At 48.1% G+C, this 19,541-nt stretch overlaps 1 protein-coding gene and 2 long non-coding RNA genes across 4 annotated transcripts; 1 reads left to right on the forward strand and 2 right to left on the reverse strand.

Moving 5' to 3' along the window:
- Positions 1-3,138, forward strand: RABIF (RAB interacting factor). Its single transcript, XM_064497939.1, has 2 exons — positions 1-240; positions 1,273-3,138. Exons 1-2 carry the CDS (start codon positions 55-57, stop codon positions 1,516-1,518), a joined length of 432 nt encoding a protein of 143 aa, XP_064354009.1. The 5' UTR covers positions 1-54; the 3' UTR covers positions 1,519-3,138.
- On the reverse strand, positions 2,699-13,598 carry LOC135323707 (uncharacterized). 2 transcript variants are annotated; one of them, XR_010385192.1, is made up of 2 exons: positions 13,379-13,598; positions 2,699-4,102 (listed from the first exon to the last, which is right to left on the reverse strand). It is a non-coding gene; the product is annotated as an uncharacterized LOC135323707 (long non-coding RNA). The 2 variants fall into 2 exon arrangements; XR_010385193.1 differs by lacking the exon at positions 13,379-13,598 and adding an exon at positions 12,199-12,352.
- Positions 13,599-18,283: 4,685 nt separating this feature from the next.
- Positions 18,284-19,441, reverse strand: LOC112983863 (uncharacterized). Its single transcript, XR_003259362.2, has 2 exons — positions 19,325-19,441; positions 18,284-18,475 (listed from the first exon to the last, which is right to left on the reverse strand). It is a non-coding gene; the product is annotated as an uncharacterized LOC112983863 (long non-coding RNA).
- Between the last annotated feature and the right edge of the window lie 100 nt (positions 19,442-19,541).

The raw sequence follows: 19,541 nt of genomic DNA on the forward strand, positions 1-19,541 counted from the left end.
GGCGCCCCCCTCCCCTCCCCCTCGAGCGGTGGCGGCGAGTGCGCCTGCGCTGTCATGGCGGCGGCCTGCGCGGAGATGGAGCCGGCGGCGGCGCCTCCTCCTTCCCCCTCTCCTGCTCCCTCCGCGCCGGGCTCGGGCGAGCTGGTGTGCGCGCAAGGCCGGAACCTGAAGGCGGTGCTGTGCCAGCGCTGCAGCTCCCGCGTGCTGCTGCCCGGCGCCGCCACCTTCGCCCGCCGTGAGGTACCGGGGGTGGGGGGAGGGGAGAGAGCTGAGGGCGGTGGCCGTTGGGGGCCGGGGCGGGGCAGGGCAGGGGCGTCCCCTGGGGGCGGGGCTGAGGGGGACGGCAGGGTGTGGGTGCCCCTGGGGGCGGGGCCGCCGGGGTGTAGCCCGCCCGAGGGGCGGGGTGTGGGTGCCCCAGGGGGCGGGGCCGGCAGGGTGTAGCCCCCCCCCGCCAAGGGGCAGGGTGTAGCGCCCCCGGGGGCGGGGCAGGCAGGGTGTAGCACCCCCTGCAGAGCAGAGTGGGCAGGGTGTAGTACCCCTGGGGGCGGGGCAGGCAGGGTGTAGCACCCCCTACAGAGCAGAGTGGGCAGGGTGAAGTACCCCTGGGGGCGGGGCAGGTGGGGTGTAGCACCCCCTGCAGAGCAGAGTGGGCAGGGTGAAGTACCCCTGGGGGCGGGGCAGGTGGGGTGTAGCACCCCCTGCAGAGCAGAGTGGGCAGGGTGTAGTACCCCTGGGGGCGGGGCAGGCAGGGTGTAGCACCCCCTGCAGAGCAGAGTGGGCAGGGTGAAGTACCCCTGGGGGCGGGGCAGGCGGGGTGTAGCACCCCCTGCAGAGCAGAGTGGGCAGGGTGAAGTACCCCTGGGGGCGGGGCAGGCAGGGTGTAACACCCCCTGCAGAGCAGAGTGGGCAGGGTGAAGTACCCCTGGGGGCGGGGCAGGCAGGGTGTAGCACCCCCTGCAGAGCAGAGTGGGCAGGGTGAAGTACCCCTGGGGGCGGGGCAGGCAGGGTGTAGCACCCCCTGCAGAGCAGAGTGGGCAGGGTGAAGTACCCCTGGGGGTGGGGCAGGTGGGGTGTAGCACCCCCACCTGGGGCAGGCAGGGTGTAGTTCCTCTCTGGGGAGAGGGTAGGCAGGGTGTAGCACCCCCTGCAGAGCAGAGTGGGCAGGGTGTAGTACCCCTGGGGGCGGGGCAGGCGGGGTGTAGCACTTCCCGCAGGGCGGAGCGGATGGGGTGTGGCATCCCCGGGCAGGGCGTGATGTGCGTGTTGCCCCAGCTCCTCCTGCCCGCCATGCGGAAGAAGGCAGTCGCGGCAGGCAGCGGCGGCAGCGGCGGGGACGTGGTGCGGGAGCACTGGCTGGTGCGCGACATGTTCTCCTTCGAGAACGTGGGCTTCACCCGCGATGTGGGCAACGTCAAGTTCCTGGTGTGCGCCGACTGCGAGGCGGGGCCCATCGGCTGGCACTGCCTCGACGACAAGGAGAGCTTCTACGTGGCGCTGGAGCGCGTGGCCCACGAGTGATGCCGGCAGTGCGGCGGGCGGGCTGGAGATGAGGATGACGGGACCGCGGCCCTGGCACCCGCTTGGGGTATGGGGGTGGGCCAGCGGGAGTCCTGCCTGACAGCCTGAAGAAGGCCCAGCCACCCCGCGGCCTGGCCACGCTACCGCCTGACAGACTGAATGAGGCCCAACTGACCAAACCGCGCCTGCCTGCTCCACATCCTGGCTGACTGACTGACCACAGCCCGGCTGCCCTGCAGCCTGACAGACTGAACCGAGGCTTTGCTGAAGGACCATGGCTTGGCCACCTCACAGCTTTTCTGGCTGACTGCCCACGGCCTGGCTACCCCGCATCTGACTTACTTGAACTGAGGCCTGGCTGACTGACCACAGCCTGGCTGACCCATGGCCTGACTGACCTACAGCGCAACTGGCTGCTCCACAGCCCAGCTCACCAATCCACCGACTGACAGACCAGCACCAAGAAGCGCAGCGTTGGCACTACCGGCTCCCTTGCCTGAGCCCGTGTGGAGAGGACATCCCTGGTGGGAGAGTTGCCTGTGACCTGCAGTGCCAGCAGGGATTGCTCACCATGAGATTTTTGCCAAATAGTTCGATCTGACACTTGCTAGGAGAAGTGGCCACAAGCCATCCTGGCTTCTCTCTGTGACCCCTTCCTTGTGCACCATGGGCATTTGCATGGCTCCCAGATGGGCAGGGTGGTAAAAGCCACTTTTATTTTCCAAGTGTGCTAGGATATCTTTCAGGCTGATCAGTCTGTGACCCAGCTATGTAAATGTGGATGGTGGCACAAGGGCAAGAAGACTAAGAGGACAGGACTGCTGCTTTGAATTGTAGTGACAGCTTAAATTGGCTGAACTACAGCCAAAGCAGTTAGGGGTTTAAGGTTGTATCTTCTGTTGATTTTCAAAAGAGATGTTCCCTGCCCACAACCCTAACCGTTAGGTTCTGTAAAACCTCATCCTAGTTCGCAACTGTAACCTATAAAAAATATATGGCACCTAAAGCATGTGTAAGGCATTTTAACTAACATCATGTGCAGTTTTATTAACAAATTTGGAAATAAATTAAGGTACAGAAAGAGCTTGCAGACAGCGTAGACTGATGGAATGGCAAATAAAGACTGATGTTGTATAAAGCAGTCCTACAGCTTTTCAGAGAAATTGTAGCCACATGCAAGATCGTAGTATGTCCAGGAACCACAAATGAGGAGATTCCATCCTGAAAAAGATTTGAATCATCGGAGAAGCAACTGAACGAATGCTCAGTACTGAAGAATGTCAAAAAAGTTGTGTGTGTATTAAATAGAGAATTCAGCAGGCAAATTATTTTCTGTAAATGTTGGTTGTAAAAGCAATATTGCGATACTGCATCCAGCTCTGGCCTCCATCTTTTAAAAGATGGGCGCTGAACTGACTGAAATTTGAAGGAAAGCTGCAGCAGCCCTGGTTCTCAAAGTCTTTATCTTTTGGCATTTGCAGCCCAGTTTCCATTCTCAGTTTGCAACCCCTTGAATACAGCTGCTTCATAGTGATAGTCTTGGGTCACATCTACAGAGGGCATGCCTTACTGTAGTAGGTGTGTCAGTACAATGTGCTAATAAAACATTTTTGGTATGAATGCAGCTCTCAGGCACAACTGTCATTGCACTGGGATAATTTAGCTGTATTTGTGCACCACCAAAATTAAGATCTGTTAAAGTTTAACAATGTTGCTGCTTATTAATGCTTGTGGGAGAGACTTCTGCCTCACTCCTCTACTAAAACAGCATTGCTGGCAGGGCAGGAGACTGTAAGGCAAGCACAGCCCCAGGCAGATTATCCAGAAAGGCATCCTGGTCTGATCTGAAGACAGGAGATGAGGGAGAAATGAGTCCTTCCTTTTTTTGGTGCTTGAGCATCTGCACAGAGACTCTGCCTTCATATGAAAGCATAAAGGTTTCGGATGCATAGCTCTGCCTTCAGTGCCTGAACAACCAAGATACAGGCCGTTCTGGGGCTGCTCTTACAAACCTCTCCTGTGAGCAGTCAAGATTTATTGATGGGAGGCAGTGAGAGCGTAACCTTGTAACCTGTTGATTAAGACTCTTGCTTGGGTGGGGGATGAGTTTTGTCCTATGTCCTTGCTTAATGTGTGCATTTGACATGAAGACTCTGCTTGTTTCCTCCTGTCCTTCTCATGATTTAGCCCTAAGCCCTCTAACTGAACAGGTTCCTCAAGTCTACCTGGAAGGGCAAGCAGAGCTTTGGATTCTGCACAGGCAAATAGTTCTGCACAAAGAAATAGCGGGATCAAGTCACTTTAATTTCACAGTTCCACTTAAACTGTCTGATAGGGACATGTGTTTTGACCTGTGATACCTAGTTTATAATCCATGTTATTAATCTATAAAAAATGTGGCACAATAGCTGTTGTTTGAATACAGTATTGTGCAAAACAGGCTTGTGGATACCAGCTTAATTAATGCTGAGTAAATGGCACGTCTCAAAGAACTGTACACATGGAATCCTCATACTGGGGAATCGTCTGTGGGTGACACTGGGATGAGTCTGACATGCTGGTGGTGTGGTAGCTTCGCCTCCGCCTGAAAACAAAACAAGAACCAGGTAATATGACAGCTATAAAGAGGAAGCAATAAATAATGAAGAGGGTGCCTCCATCTTGCCAGACAGTCCAAGCTCTTTGGTGAGTTTTGTTTATTTGAACAATATGGGGTTTTGTTTTTTTAATAATGTAACCAAAAGCAAGATCTTTGGAAGGAAAGGGGATTTATTTCACTACTGGGATTTAGGGCTCTGACAGACTTGCACAGACATATTAAATTTGCAAAGCTTATCACCAGTAAATATTTGCCCTGTCCCCATGGAGGACATCTCTGCTTCTGAGATGAAGTGTCTGCTGCTTCTGTGAATTGCTCTGAGCTGCTGTGGTTCCAGGGATGTTTTTCACAAGTGGGTTTGGGCTTCCCTTCCATGAGGCCGGCCAGAGCAGGAGTGGCAGAGGCAGCTGTTACTGTGGCCTAGTTTTAATTGCTCAGTGTTGTAATAACTCAGCAGTGTAACACTTACCTTAGAGCTATCTTCCCACCTTCCAGACTTAACACACTCCCAAGTGAAATCTCACGTTCTCTGTGCAGTGCATGAACAATGTGAGCACTGAAAAATGGGTTCTAGAAAGCTGCCATGCTGAGTGAGAAACAGCCAGAGACAGGTGCTAGAAATATGAGTGAGGGGAGCATAGTGTAGAGCACAACCTACAAGGAGACATAAGCCTAATTTCCACTTTTGAAACCTTAGTTCCAAAATTTAGACCCTCTAATCCCCTTCCCAGCTGCCCCAGCTGCTTCCTATCCCTGTGAATGCCTGAAGTCCCTAATGTCTAGGACTTTGCTAGCAGAGTTTCTACAGTCATCCAAATCCTGAATGTGTCAAGCAGCCAAGTACTTAGCTTGGACCAGAGGAGTCAGATCAGTGCCTTCACCCCCAGAGCTTGAGCTGAATATGCTTCTTGGCCTGGGCCCAGGCAGGGTACAGCTGGCAGGGAGGTTTAGACCCTGTCAACTATAACCCAGCACGAGGGCACTTGCATGAGATATGAGGCCATTAGTTTCAAAGCCCCACTCTGAAGACCTGAATGTGTTTTCTGTGTTCCCTAATGAGTTCCTTAACCAAGAGACTGTCGCAAGTCTCTCAACCTTTCATGCTGTTCCCCATTTAGAGGCAGAAAAGAGTCATTGCATGTGGGAAGCCATAACCAGTTCATGTGGTGCTTCTCAGGAGGGTGAGAGAGGTTGCTTCAGGTCTCATAAGGCAGATTTGATGCTGGTCTGCAGCAGACATGAGTGTTTCGGATCTGTTGTGTGAAAGGAGTGTTGAAGTGACACCATGAGTATATTGGGCGAGCAAGGTCATGGCTATGAATCCCATGTGGAAGGAGTCCTGAGCCCCATGAGAGGGGCAGTGTTTAGGCCCCTCATCAGTCTTCCCTGCAGGTTCCCAGGGAAGGTGCCTTGTTCTGTCTTTTAAGGATCTTACTTCTAGTGTTTTATTCTCCCATGGCAGTGCGTGTGTGTGTGTGTGTGTGTGTGTGTGTGTGTGTCTACGGTTCCTCAGTGCTGTAAACCCTCTTCCTGGAGTTGGGGACTTCAGGCAGTCACAGCAGTGTCTTTTCACCTGGTAATCTAGAAATCAGAGTACCCCACAGAGGTGAAAAGTTTTCTTACCATAAGGTTCTGGACTGAGTTTTTTGAAACACCTCTATCAAATAGACCCACTTTGCTCAGAGGCTGTTATTTATGAGAGGGAGATTGCCCTCACAGCCCGGTTGGCTGGATTATACATCTAGGTGGAGAGGGAGACTCTGTTCCAGGGAGGTTTAACTATGTTTGCAAGGTACAGCAGCATCACCAGGAGAGAATAAAGATGTGGCTCTAAGTTGTACCTGCTGTGGTGTTATTCCAGACTGCTCCCGAAAGAGGCAGTTGTGTTTCAGCCCATTCAAGTATTCCCTCTCTTACCTCCACAATGAGATCTAGTGCTTATGTGACTACAAAGTGACCTGGATCCAAAAGAGGTATTTATTTTTTGATGAGTTCATTTGCTGTCAGATCAGCCAGCTGATCCAGCTCACTCTGTGTGTCCTACTGCTGTTGGATCTGATGGAAGAGAAATGATGGGAGCGTGTGGTGAAGAGAGGGGAACAGAACTTTACTTTTGCAGGAGCCCACTCTTGCACCAAGTTAAGCAGCATGAAACTGTATCTCAAGAATGAGAGCAAGCACAAGACAGCTTTTCCCAGTCATCAAAACACTTCTTGGAGAGTTGGGAGACCTCAGGTCAAAACCCTTCTTCAAATCAGCAGACTAGCAATTTGAATCCACTTCAGAGGGGCAGTGCTCAGGTGGTGAGGCACAGAAACTCCTCCTGCTTGTTTAGTGTGAGAGGTGGGATATGCTGAATGACAGCGTCCTCCAGGGGACCCAGGTTTGTGGTTCCTGCTGACTCTTAAATGTGAAGTAGGATCACATATGAACATTTTTGGAGATAGCAGAAATGCTAGGAAGAAGGCTTGTTGGGAATTCACTGGTGGAAACCTTTGCACCATGAGATCTTGGGATCATTCAACCTCAGGTAGGATCCTGGCTTCCTCCAGCATGAAGAGGCTCTGAAATAATCCTTGAAGCCCAAGTAGCAAAGACAGGGACATGGTGCCAATGAAGACACAACCATTCAGTAGAGTTTGCAGTTTTGACTGCTGATGCTCAGGAGCCCATCACCTGGGCTCACTCTGGGGTGATGGTGTATCCTGAGAGCTGAAGTGAGAATGAAGGGTAGAAGCAAAAGTACTGAGGAAGAGGGGGAAAGTGGCATCACTTTGGGGAATTCAAGCCCAGGCAGTTCCATGTGATGTTAACCAAGCTTTAGCGGAAGAATGTCTACAATTAGCAAGCTTCACCTTAGAGGGGACAAAAGGGGAGGCTCTGCTGCGTTTGTGCAACAGACAGTAACGCTGAGGTTTGGGAGCATCTAAAGAGTTCAACAGTTTTCATGTTAATAAGACCAAAGAAAAAAATTGCATAGTCCCACAAAAAACAATCTTTTCACTGCTTTGTATCTTCCATGTATCAAAACTTTTCCAGTTGCCTGCAGGAACTTCTAGGAAAAAAAGGTAGACAGCCACACTCCAGGTTTGGGAAGCACATGCACAAGACCTGCCAATGCTCATCTTGCAGTCCATCTTTCCTTATTATTAACAACAAGAACAGGCAGAAACTCTTATCTCTTCCTGCGGGTTGCTTTTGAAATTGTTTGAAAATAGATTCTGCTCTTTAAATAGCTGCATGGACTTGACTTGTAAGACCCACCCTGTGCTAAGCTGTCCCGTTGCTGAGAGGGGGGACCCTGACTAATAAAGCCACTCCCCTTGGCCCAGCTGATTCCACCAGCGAGGTGAGCAAGGACCGTGCAGAGCAGCGTGTGAAATCCCTAGTACTTGAGGCCTTTCCTCAGTGCTGCTTTTGGGTGGGGTCAATAATGACAAATGACTGTTTGCCTCCATCAGATGTTTATCTACCATAAATCTATTTAGAACAATGAAAAACAAATCCTGTTCCACTCTGACACTTGGGCATCAAGACTGGTTCACAGCCCCAAAACCTTTCCTTCCGTAAAATACCTCCATAAAGAAGTGCATTTCACTGAAGTAGGTAGGTGATGCTTGGGGCAGAGACTGGAATTCAAGACTCCCTCTTTCCGCAGCTCCACAAGTCAGCAAAAAGGTCTTGGTTTCTGGGCTTGACAGCTCCCAAAGCTGTCTCCGTGACTGTTCATCTCTTCACAGATGTCGTCTTTGGCAGAGCTGGTAAGACAACATAGACGTTGAAGTAATAACTGGCTTAAAATGGTGCGCAAGGGTAAGAGGAGAGCAGAAAGTAGAGGAGGAGCCAGGAGATGAAGCCAGGGTGGCAGAGTCAAGTATATGAGGAGCTAAACAGGTTGTAACGAGATCAGTCTTTGGAACTACATAAAAGATTGATGAAAACTACATACTGGAAAAAGAAGGCTGAGCACACAGATTAACATCTGGAGAGCTCTCCAAAGTGGGCATGCAGGTCCTTGATTGCAGGGTCATGCAGTGAGGATACCTTCTGCTTGCTGTTCTTGTGGCCCTGTAACTAGTGTTCTTGGCTTTAGTCTCTCAGCTACAAAGGAAGAAAAAGAGTGTGTCTCCTCCTGACTGTGAAATAATTGAAAGCATTGCTCTAGGATTCAGCTAGAGCAAAGACTCTCTTCAGCCCTGTGCCCAGCAGCAGCCATAGTTCAAGTGTCCGAATAACACTGTAATTTTTTTTTTAGTTACCAGGTGTCCAGTCCCTTTCATTCTTCAGGGAACCAAATAGACAAGCCATGTCTTCTTCTCAGGAGATAATCCCTTTTTGTGCATTCATTTCACAGTAGCTTTGAAGAGGATTTCACTGTTAGCCTCCCTGCTGCACTTTGGATCTCTACCATTCAGCTAGTCACCATGTAGGCAGACAGGAGGGCTTAAGGTAGGACTTTTGCTATATCTGCAGCTCAGTGCATCTGTGGAACCTGTTGCTACCACATATCAAAGTGAGGAGCTCGGCAGAGTTCAGCAGAGGATTATGGATTGATTAAGCAAGGCCTGTTTTGCTAGGAGAGGTAGCTTTGGCATCACCTCTCTCCTACACATCTCGCTTTGCTTATTTCTTTAGACCACCAGAGCTGCAAGAACAAAACTATTAAGCTGTGTGAATAGATCCGTCATACTAGCACAGAGACAGTAATGTATGGATGTCTGGGATGAAGGGGGATATCCGTAATGTATTATGAATAGTCTCTATATGTCATCTTACGTGCCTGACATTACACTCCCTGGCAGGAACAAGAAAAGTATGAGGAAATGAAACAATAAGAGAGGGGAAATAGCTTCAGGGTCCTTAAATGAATAGTGCAAGAAAATGCTTCTCTGCCTCCCACAAAGCCAGGTTAATAAAGGCCAAAGCCTAGAATCAAAGGAACACTAAACCACCAAGTATTTTGCCTAAAACCACTGAGTATTTCACAGCTGCTGGGGGACACGGAAAGCAACCACGGCAGATGAGTGTAACTTGCCACAAAAGCACAAAGAAGACTAGAAGAGGGTTTTGATAAAAGCCAGATTTATGCCCTTTTTCTGTTTGTTATGCATCTCAGCACAAATAATATTTTTGTGTTGAGCTGCTTGTCAGCCAGGGTTGTCGAGAGCAGTTTTCTTACAAGTGCAGATGGGCATTGCTGTCACTGAGACTGGAGAAGAGCGAAATGGTAGCCTAGCAATCCAGACTGAGAGGGGCTGCACCCTGCAGATAAGTGAAGGCTGTCTTCTCGGGGCTGTGCTTCAGAGAAAGTGCATTGAGATCTGAAAATGCATCTTGCTCTAAGACCATGCCAGAGAGTAGAAAGTCAGCTTAGAGCAAGATGCAACTCACCTTTTCACCCCTGAATCTCACAGAGATCTGCACAGATGGTGACAGCTTATGGCAAGGGAACTATCCCTTGGTCATCACATGGTAACTTCCTGGGGGCAACGGTTAAAATATGAACTGTTCAGATATGACTTTGCATGGAGAAATATACAGTTACCCACCCCTTCTTGGCACAGTTATATCAGACATAGGCAGAGGGATGGAGGGAGATACATCTGAAGGCAGGCTGTAATCTCATAAATGTAGTCAGGCCTGAAACTGGGGCACATTCTGACCAACGCAGCTGCAGTTCAGCCGCCAGAGGAGGCCAAAGCAATAAGAGCAGGAGCTGTGTTTTTTCCAGCAGCCTGCTTTCCTGGCGGGTATTAGTCTGGAAGGACAGGTCAGAACTGCAGGCAAAGTCTGTCCTTGAAAAGGCTTTCAGGGCAATTTGTGGAGTCGATAGGACTCACATATCCCTGGGGCGTGAGGCTCTGCTTAGGAGAGTTCCCTGCACGTCTGCATTTATCCACGCTTCTACTCACTGGGGAAGCAGCAGGGAGTGTGCATATATTCAGCTGTGTTTCTGCTCCCCCTTTCATGCTCCTTTTCCTCCTGGAGCCTTTGAATTCCCCTGGAGGAAGGCAGACAGTTGCTAGCCTTAATCACTGTGCATGCAGAGGCAGAATGCTCTTGTCTGAGTGCTGCCAAGAGTCACCCGCTGCAATTGTTCAAACCCAGCTGGAAGAAATGCCCTTAGAGCAAGTGAAAAGAAGCAAAGCCATGTCAGCACAGGTATCCTTCTCCTAGAGCAGCTGGCACTGTACACTGCCTGGAACATTATTAACTGCATGCTTTCTCTGTGGCAAACATCCAGGCCACAGCTCATTGCAGAATCTCAGGTTAATTTGGGATCTCTGGCAATGGTGCATGAGGATGTGGATCCAGGAACTTTCTGCCTCATGCTTTCCTGGGAAGGGAGCAGTTTGTGACTCCTGTTCTCTAATACAGGCAGGAGGACTCAATTCTATCCGTCAAACTGCAGCAGGCCCAAGACAAGATGCTTGAAGAAAGCAGCAGCTTCAGACTCTGCTGGGAAGAACCTCCCTTGCTAAGGAATAACCAGGAATGAGAGATGTAGCAGGGAAAGAGAAGGAATGAAAGACAAGATTATCAGGAAAGCAGTGAAATGGCTGAATCTCGCATGGAGCAAATTTAAAGCAGCACAAAGCACAGCCTCTCTCTCCAGAGACTCTCTCTTCCTACTTGGCATCCCACTTCCCCTGCCTCCCAGGCCAGATTTATGATGCTGCTGCTGCAACTAAACTGATTTATAGTTGGCATTGACACAGACGTTGTTGCCAAGTGCAGCTGCACCACCAGGCCAGTGCAGTGCTGACCTGAGTGCACTGGCTGCAGTGTGGGCCCTGCTGTGCACCTGCAAAGCAGGTCTGCCTTGCATAAACCCCCTGCATGGTTGTTGTACCACCTGGAGCTCTTTGGTCAAGTCAGTATGTACAATGCATTTAGCTCTTTAAGGCTAATGGAGAAGTTAATGCTCATCTCTGTTCTGATGCTCCCCTGCAATTTGTGGGTGTCACCATGAGTTCACTGCGGATCTCAGACCTGAGACACAGTCCACAAACTTTGTCTTCCTACTAGCAATGCTGGTCAGGATGCCAGTAGATTCTCTTTAAAACTACCCTGGAAGAGGGCAGAAGCCTATTCAGATCTCTGGCACTTCACCCTATCCCTGCTCCCTAAGCCCTGCCAGTAAAGTCTCTGGACTATGACGTGAGCTGTTTGCCAGGTTGGCTAACTGCAGCATCATCTGACTGGTTTCTTGGTCAAAAGGATGATGTAGCAGAGAATCAGTACAGATAGGAATGTCCAAACACCAGAAATACAAATAAGTTAGCAGACAGTACTACTGCTTGACCAGGAAAAGAAGACTAACTTCACAGTGAGAGAGATCAGGCTTAATGGGTGATTTCAGTTACCTGCATATAGCAGGACAGGACAAGGTATATCTTCAGTATCTTAACCAAAAGTTAGTGGTGGGGAACAAACCAAAAATAGAGAGGATAGAGTCAGTTTATTCCCAGTAAAAAATAGGAGTTGGGCCAAGACGTTTAACCAAGACAAGCAATACAGTTACCAAGATCTGATATAATTTGAGATGGAGGAGTACCAAATCCAAGTACAGCAACACCCAGTATAGGGATGGTACTGTGATTAGATGACTACTTCAGAAGGCCTTCTAATTGTAAAATCAAAGACAAAATAATTGGACTTGGCAGAGACGCTGTTTCAACTTCTATACATGTCTGCTGGAGGTTTGCAACCGCAGATCAACAGGAAAGTAGGCAGGCAAGGACTAGTCTGTGAAAGTCAGGGCTGAAGTAGCATTTAAAACAAGCAGGGAACAGCAACAGCCCCTGCGATGCAGACTTGCAGAGAGGAACAGAAAGTAGGGCAGATAGCAAAGTCCATGCTTGCAGAAGCAGGATTAAAATACTGAGAAGAGCAAGTAACATAAGGTTTAAAAACAGGGAATTCCCTTCTATTTAAGTTCATTAAAAACAGGAACTTATTTAAGGACAACCTACAAGAAGCCACATTAGCAGCACATTAAGGTTACAAAGTCAAATGAAGAAGGTAGAGAATGTTGGTATTAAACTTGCCCATGAAATGTTTATCTGCTGCGTACATACCTTCTGCTACAGTTCTGCTGACTATCACATAGGAAATCTCACAAAACAAAAGGAGAGCCTGGCCCTTTTGGTTCCAATCCAGCAACCCAAGCACATCCTTCCACTTGTTTTTGACACATCCTGCAGGAGGCAGGACCGGGTATAAACAGTGTAGAATCATATAATTAAAGAAATACCTATTGCACATGTTCAGTGTTTGGGAGAGGAATGATTCTTTCCCTTGTACAAACTATTCTAGCTATGTGTTCTGCACTTATCATTTCTATATCTAAGGATCTCCAGCCCATCTGGAAGGGGGAATGCGTAGGTCAGAAACAAATTGAGCCCTGTCTAGTTGGAGTTTGCAGCTCTAAATGCTCTAAATCTCGAAATGCTCTAAATCTCTAAATATTTCTTGGCCTCCAGCAGACATTGGAAAAACTCTCATGGAGAATCCATGTCCACCCACGAAGGTTTGGCCTGAGATCACTGGAATATGCATTTCCACCTGTAGTGCCTTCTCCCCAGATTGTTCCTCCATTTGCTGCATGCAGGACTTGAGATAAAATGCACAGGTGTGTGTTGTGGGATAAACATCTTGTGCTGCAATCAAAACCCTGTGATACAAACTGGTTCGTCACAAGATCTGGAGCATCCCAGGTAGCAGCTGCACCTACACTTGCATAACCAGTTCCTTTGTAGGGCCCTACCTCCACCACAGTGATGGCAGTGCAATGTTTGCCTTCCCTTGCAGGCAGGAGCTGTTGATATTAAACTTGCCCAGGAAAAGGTAATCTCCCGTGTACAAACATTCTGCTACAGTTTGACACTTGTTTACCATGGATGTGGGGACAGGGATGGATCTACAGACACAGGTGCAACCATTTCTGGTTTTAAACTGCTTTAGTGAAACAGAGCTTCCCAGGCTGGTTGTTTTCTATCAATCTGCATGATTCATTCAGTTCATATCAATACATTCAGGCAAAATAGTCCACAGGGCTGTCTGCTGATGCAGCTTTGGACTGGTGACATCACAGTTCATAAGCAACATCTGGGCCTGAAAGGCCAGGTGAGTTAGTCTAGGCAGTACTTGACTGCAGCCAGTGCTGAAACAGCTAAGACCTCACCATGCAACACAGAAAAGCACTGTCTTTCCTCATTCTTGCTAGCATGGGAGAGTTCACACAGTAGTTTTCCTTACCTGCCATTCTCCTCCCAGTCCAAAGGGCTCCACATCTCCAAAGGGTTAACGAAGGTGCTGCTGCTTTGCTTGACATCAAGAACCTTGTCCCTGTCTGGCATCTACAGAGCTGAGAGTGTATTTTTTAACAGCCAAAGGTCAGGCCTGTGCAATAGGAGGCCCCATAAAACTCCATAGCAAACTGCCCCTGGCAAAGCATCAGGCCTTTTTCCTAGGGGAGAATGATTAGACAGAGATTTCCAGATCAGATGATCCCAAGAAGTGGACTGCACCCAGTGCCGCAAAGGAAGATTAAAACAAAATCGAAACACTTTAAGGTCCCTGTTGGTATGATTTGGGGAGGAATTCTTTGCCAACCCTAAAAATATCTGATCCTGTAACAGCACAGCACGTTGACATCCTAGAGGAGTCTCTGTGTTACCTTCACAGACACAGGCACAGGCATTCTGCTACTTGTGGAGAAGGGAGCAGGAAAAAAACAGGCAAAAACACCTTAGACACTTTGGGAGGAGAAGACACAGTCTACTGGTTCAGAAATCCTCTGGGCCACAGATCTCTGAAGGCTGGGAGGGTATTCTGGGGTAGTACGCTGCATACTCGCCCTCTTTTATAATCTTCCCAAGGCATTTGTTATGGGCCACCATAGGAGACATAACACTGGCCTAGACTGGCCTACATCAGATCCAGTATGACTCTTCTTATATTTATGTCCTTATCATAAAGATTATTAGATTGACCTCAGCTGGTTTAGCTCACAGTTAAAGGCAAGTTTCTTATGCATCTTAAGTTACTCCAGGATTAAAAATGATGCATCTGTGAGGAACAAACAACCTCTTGTTCTCTGCTAGACCAGCAAAACAGCCAATTAACAATGTGAAAAAGCATCCTCCACCAGGACAACGGCACAAACATGCAGTCCAGCGCTAACTGCTCCTTCGTCAGCCTGACAGACGCAGCCAGGATCAGCACGGTCGTGGGCCATTGCTCGCCACAACCCCCTTGTTGTGCATGTGTAAAGGCGATCAATCTGCTCTCCAGGGTAACACGCCATCCCACTCTCAGGGGAGAGCCCTGCCAGCCTGCTAACAAATCAATAACCTCCCAGCTGGCTCTCTGCCCAGAAGGGAAGAGGCCACATTTACCAATAATTAACTATGTTACATCTTTTGCTCTGAGGTTCAGTCCTTTTCCCTACCCCAAGCACATTTTTCCCTTGTGCTGTTTAATCTCACCTGACAAAGAGAAAATCTGGGGACTTGTTCTGGGAAAAGTGATGAAGAAAGAATGAGAGCCAAGAATGAGGTTTTACAGGGTAAGACTAGCGTCTGGGACCTGAGACAGAGAGAAGAGTTTAGGCAGCAAACACAGGGAGCCATGGGCAGGTGGCCATAGAGGCCGCAGTCAGCCACAGCCATGCCCTGCTGCAGTGAGGGAAAGCTGACAGGAGTGACCGGACCCATCCCCTCTAGGCTGGGTTATACAATTCACTGTATCTGAAGGTAAAATTCATGTTAAAGAACCATGCTACTACCTGCTTCTAAGCTGCTGTGAGCACACTGCATCCCTGCGCAGGTTCCTGGTCAATATCGAAGGTCAGCTCCAAATCTCAGATCTAGAATTTAAAGTTATTAACGAAATCAATTGCATTAGAGACTGCAAGAGCCATTCCAAGGCACAGACCAAAACCTATCAGTGAGCAGCGAGGCCCTCACACTGACTCGGTCTCCTCCCAACCCTGGCCTATCATGCCACTGAAACATCTCACAGCATAACCCAGGTGGCCAAGGGTACAACTGAAGCCAGATTTGGTAAATCTGGGCTGCTCAGGAACATGCAGAGTTGTCATCTAGTCCCACCCCATGTCCGTCCTGTTGCTATGTAAAAAATTGATCTGTATTTGGCTTCTGGGCTTCATAAAGGAGCCATGGGGGGGGAGAGGGAGGGAGAGAGTCTCCCTCTCCCCTGAAACAGGCAGGGTGGTAGTGTTCTTCTGGAAGGAGCCAGATATAAACTTAGGGTGAAGTACACAAGATTTAGGATGGATTATCTGAAATTGAATGGATCTGTTGTGGGGAAGGAGGAGATGAATCTGATTACTGAAGAGATGAAGCCTTGGTAAAGCATTTTCTCCACAGCAATGAGATCTGAACGTTTTATGCTAGCTACGTATACACACTCATCAATCCTCACACCAAGTTTTCTGAGAACTGGGAATGAGGAGGAGCCTAAACCTCACAGAAATATATGTGGCACTTTGTTGTTGTCAATCTGAGTACTGGAAAATGGCGAATAGAAGCCGTAGGTCATCTCAAAGCCAGCACTGACGGGTAGTTAGCAGATAAGGCTATCAGGTAAGGCTATCATGTTTTCATAAAGGATTACACTGACAGAAATGAATGTGCACGCATTATTTGTCCAATGCTTCCAAGAAAGCAGAAAGAGCTGCATAATTTTGCTTTCAAGGAGGGTTCATCCAAAACCCTCAAGAAGCCCCAGACTCCAACAATCTCCAACAGAAAAAGAGAACATGTTCAAGAAATCCCGGATGTCTGATGGCCTCTTGGACTTTAGGCTAATGTTTAGCCAGTCTAAGTCAAATGCATTTCAGTCCACAAGAAATGTTTTTATGGGTATCCAGCAACACAAGCTTCTATAGGACTGGGCTCTTTCTAGTCAGTGCATCGATGATGGGAAAGGTACGCCAAGCGAAAATGCCTGAAGGGACAACGGTGTGGCTTGTTGTCTTCACACCTCCTTAATGGCATGGGAGAAGCACAGTGAGGCCCAGTGACTGAAGCTTTATTGCAGGTGGTGCAGTACAACCAAATAGATTGCTGCTGCCCAAGTGGCTATATGCAATTTGTCAAAACAGCACCAAAACCTGATTTTCTCACTGAAGTCTGACAAATACACCATGCAGTTGGAGCAGTCCTGGTAAATCCAGAGTAGCAGCAATAACACCTCTTTTCAAAGCTGAGCTACATCTCAAAAATCCACTTCCCAGTAACTGTTACAATTAATCCCACCAAGTAATTAATATAGGAGTAGTATGTCAAACCTTCAGTTTAAGCTGGACCAGGGCATGCTATGAATAATCCAGCCAAGCTTGATTCTCCAATTTTACTCGTTAACAACTAAGCTGAGGACAAGTCACTGCACTCACAAAATGATACAATCTCCATAGTCTGCTTTTGCAAGGCATCTAAACCTTTCAGTCTTCTGGCCCTGTAAAATTCTTAAAGCAGTATGCAATACTGCAATGTGATTCTGTACCAGTGACAGTTCAGGATCTGACCCACCACTAAACCGCATTGGCTGAGAATGAAAAGGACAGTTAGAGTATTGTGAGTGTTATTTCAGGTCAGAGTACTTTAAGAACATAAATCAAGTCTCTCAAACTCCTAAGACTTGTTTAAAAATCATGCAATTAAAAAAAAATTTTTCCATGTGTTTTTTGGGCTTAGGCCAAACATCTTGATAGGTTGAAGATTTTCTTGGTAATTTGGAAGGCCAGAACCAAATACATTTTTTGAAAGAAAGCAAGAAATTCTCACAGATTCACCTAATGCCTGGAATGTGAGGCTTTAAGGGGGGGAGGGGAGACAACACTGAAATATCTGCAATACAATTACAGTATGTGGCAGTAATGAAATCCAGTTTGACCTATTTGTTTTATCCTGCAGGACAATGATCTCCAAAGCTGGATTTGCAAAGATGTGACTGGTCAAGTGGTGCTGATGTTTTTGTTTCTGATGGAGAAAAGCACAACAGATGGTAGGAGGAGAAAAAGAGGAGAACATTTGACCACTTTTTTTCAAAACAGACAAAATAAATTAAAATACCATAGCTATTTCATGTATCAATATATATATAGCTTTTATATAGAGAGATATATAGATATATCTCCCATTAGCAATTGCAATAACTGCTCATGGGATGCTATGAAGGCATTGAGTATCAAAAAGCACCTTTCACTTCAGGTGTTGTGAGCCCTCCTATTAAGAGTCTGAACACCAGACTGCAGATTTCAGTTTTGTATGTCTCAGATAGCTAGAACTGTCTTGTTCCTCCTTACCAAACAGCTTCACTAAGCATGACTGTCTGAACTAAACACACTTTCCAGGCAAGATCACATCTCAATGAAGTTAAGCTAAGCAAATAGTTAAAGAAAAAAAAAAAAAGAAAAAGATGTAAAATCAGAAAGACAAGTCCTTTCAGGCCTCAGAGTTGACTGAAGCATAATACAAAAGATCAGCTGGAACAGAGGCTTATTAGAACTTTAACGTTGATTGGATTCTTCAAATACATACTCACTTTATTACACTAAACAGTTTGTGCTTGTTGAGGATTAGATTACATAAAAGTGGAGAAGACTTGTTTTAAAAAATATTAATTGCAAAGCTATATGTATTCCCCTGATGTCAGCTGGTCTAGTCACCCATTTACTGGTTCAAAAAAGATTTTTTGTTTCATAGTCATAGTATACTTATTGAGCTAGTAGCAGGAGGAACTAGAGCCTGCTGAAGCAACATATATGTGCTCAATGTGTAATCCTTCCCGACCAGCGCTCAAGCCCTAGTCAAATTCACTCTGTGGAGACGACCAAATTCTCTATTTAACTCTCTTACAGAGTCTATTTGACTCTTGCAGCTTGCTTTTCACTCACTCATTACATCAAGCATCATTATCACATATATCTATACCATCTATCATCTGGTATACATCATATATATACCAAACATATAGTTTCTGCCTTTTTCCCGTCCCTCTCTCTCTCTCTCCATCCTCAGATCCTTGCTTTCCAGGGGTGTTTTGCCTTTCCTTCCTTTCAGTAACCCTGAGTTTGCACCCACACAGGTTTCATTTCCACACCCTGTGTTGAAATGATCACAATGACACCAGTAATGACAATAGTAGCACTCTTATTAGGCTTTAGTTATCATGCCCTTGAGATTAGTAGGAGTGAGGGGTTCATCACTTCCCATTACTTGTTCCAGCTGTCTATAGACCCAGGCTGACATGACTGCATCACACTCCGTTCGAATTTTACACCTCCATTGTACTGCTTTTGTCCAGACTGCTCTCAGGAACAGTGACCTGCACAGGAAGAGGAAAACACAAAGCGGTTTTTTGTTATTATATAAAAAAAAATCTTTTCAAATACATATCCTGCCCTCAACGGCTTAGCTCAGCAGGGGGAGAAGCAATTTCCTGAAAGGGATGCCTTGCTTCCCCTGAAAGGATGGTGCACCACTCACCAGGCTTTACACATAGATACTACAGCAGCTGCTTTTCACACAAGAAGTTTGGCGACATCATTGTTTTTTGTTTAATATAAAGATTAAGACACATCGCAGGCTTTTTGCTCTTCCTGTCTAAATACCCAGATTAAATTGGGGCATTTAAACACCAAACATACTGATTTCAGTAGAATCCACATGACCTCACAGAGTTGGTCGTTTGGATTCAAGTCCTCTTCGTTGTGCGACTGCTGCTTTTTGTTGGTTCAGGCAGCACTTTACCTGGTGACTGAACTGCCTCATCTCTCCTCGGGAGTGGATATAAAGATTTGCCCAAGTCTCACTGCTCCAGCTTCATGAGCGCTGCCGGGGAGCGTGCCTGCAGCGTTAGGGGCCCTCGGGTGTCCACGCTGCGAGCCAAGCGCGAACCCCTTTGCCTCACCCAGCCTGGTTTCATCACTGGCCACTTTCACGGGGCTCCTGTTCCCACAGCCGGGCGCAGGACCGCCCCGCTAACGCCCGGGAACCCCTCAGCGAAGGCGCAGGAGCCTCGCGGCGCGGCCGTGCTCCCGGGGGCTCCGTCCCAGGGCAGCTGCTCTGCACCCGGGACTCCCCTTAGCCGGGTTTCAACTGCCCCAGCGGCCCTGTCTGGGCAAAACCGCTTTCCCGGCTCCTCGCTCCCCCCGCCCGCCGGGCACGGGCTCACCGGGGAGAGCGAAGCCCCGGACCCGCGCGACAAGCGACCCCACAAGGAGCCCTGACGAGCGCCTGAAGAGAGAAAATGGGCGCCGACCTCCGTTGGCGGGAAGGCTAAGCCCCACCCCCGACTCGCCCTTTGGTTACGAATAAGCCAATAGGCAGCGCACGAGGTTGAAATTCATACCGGCTGCCCAATGGCGCGCGGCCGGGGGCATGCCACGCGG

The sequence above is a fragment of the Dromaius novaehollandiae genome, chromosome 27 (assembly GCF_036370855.1).
Source record: "Dromaius novaehollandiae isolate bDroNov1 chromosome 27, bDroNov1.hap1, whole genome shotgun sequence".
Classification (NCBI taxonomy): Eukaryota; Metazoa; Chordata; class Aves; order Casuariiformes; family Dromaiidae; genus Dromaius; species Dromaius novaehollandiae.

What these genes read in the sequence shown, in the direction of transcription:
- RABIF (XM_064497939.1), top strand. Translation starts at nt 55, where the DNA reads ATGGCGGCGGCCTGCGCGGAGATGGAGCCGGCGGCGGCGCCTCCTCCT. An exon ending in CCACCTTCGCCCGCCGTGAG is followed by an intron (nt 241 to 1,272) that starts GTACCGGGGGTG and finishes GTGTTGCCCCAG; the next exon opens with CTCCTCCTGCCCGCCATGCG.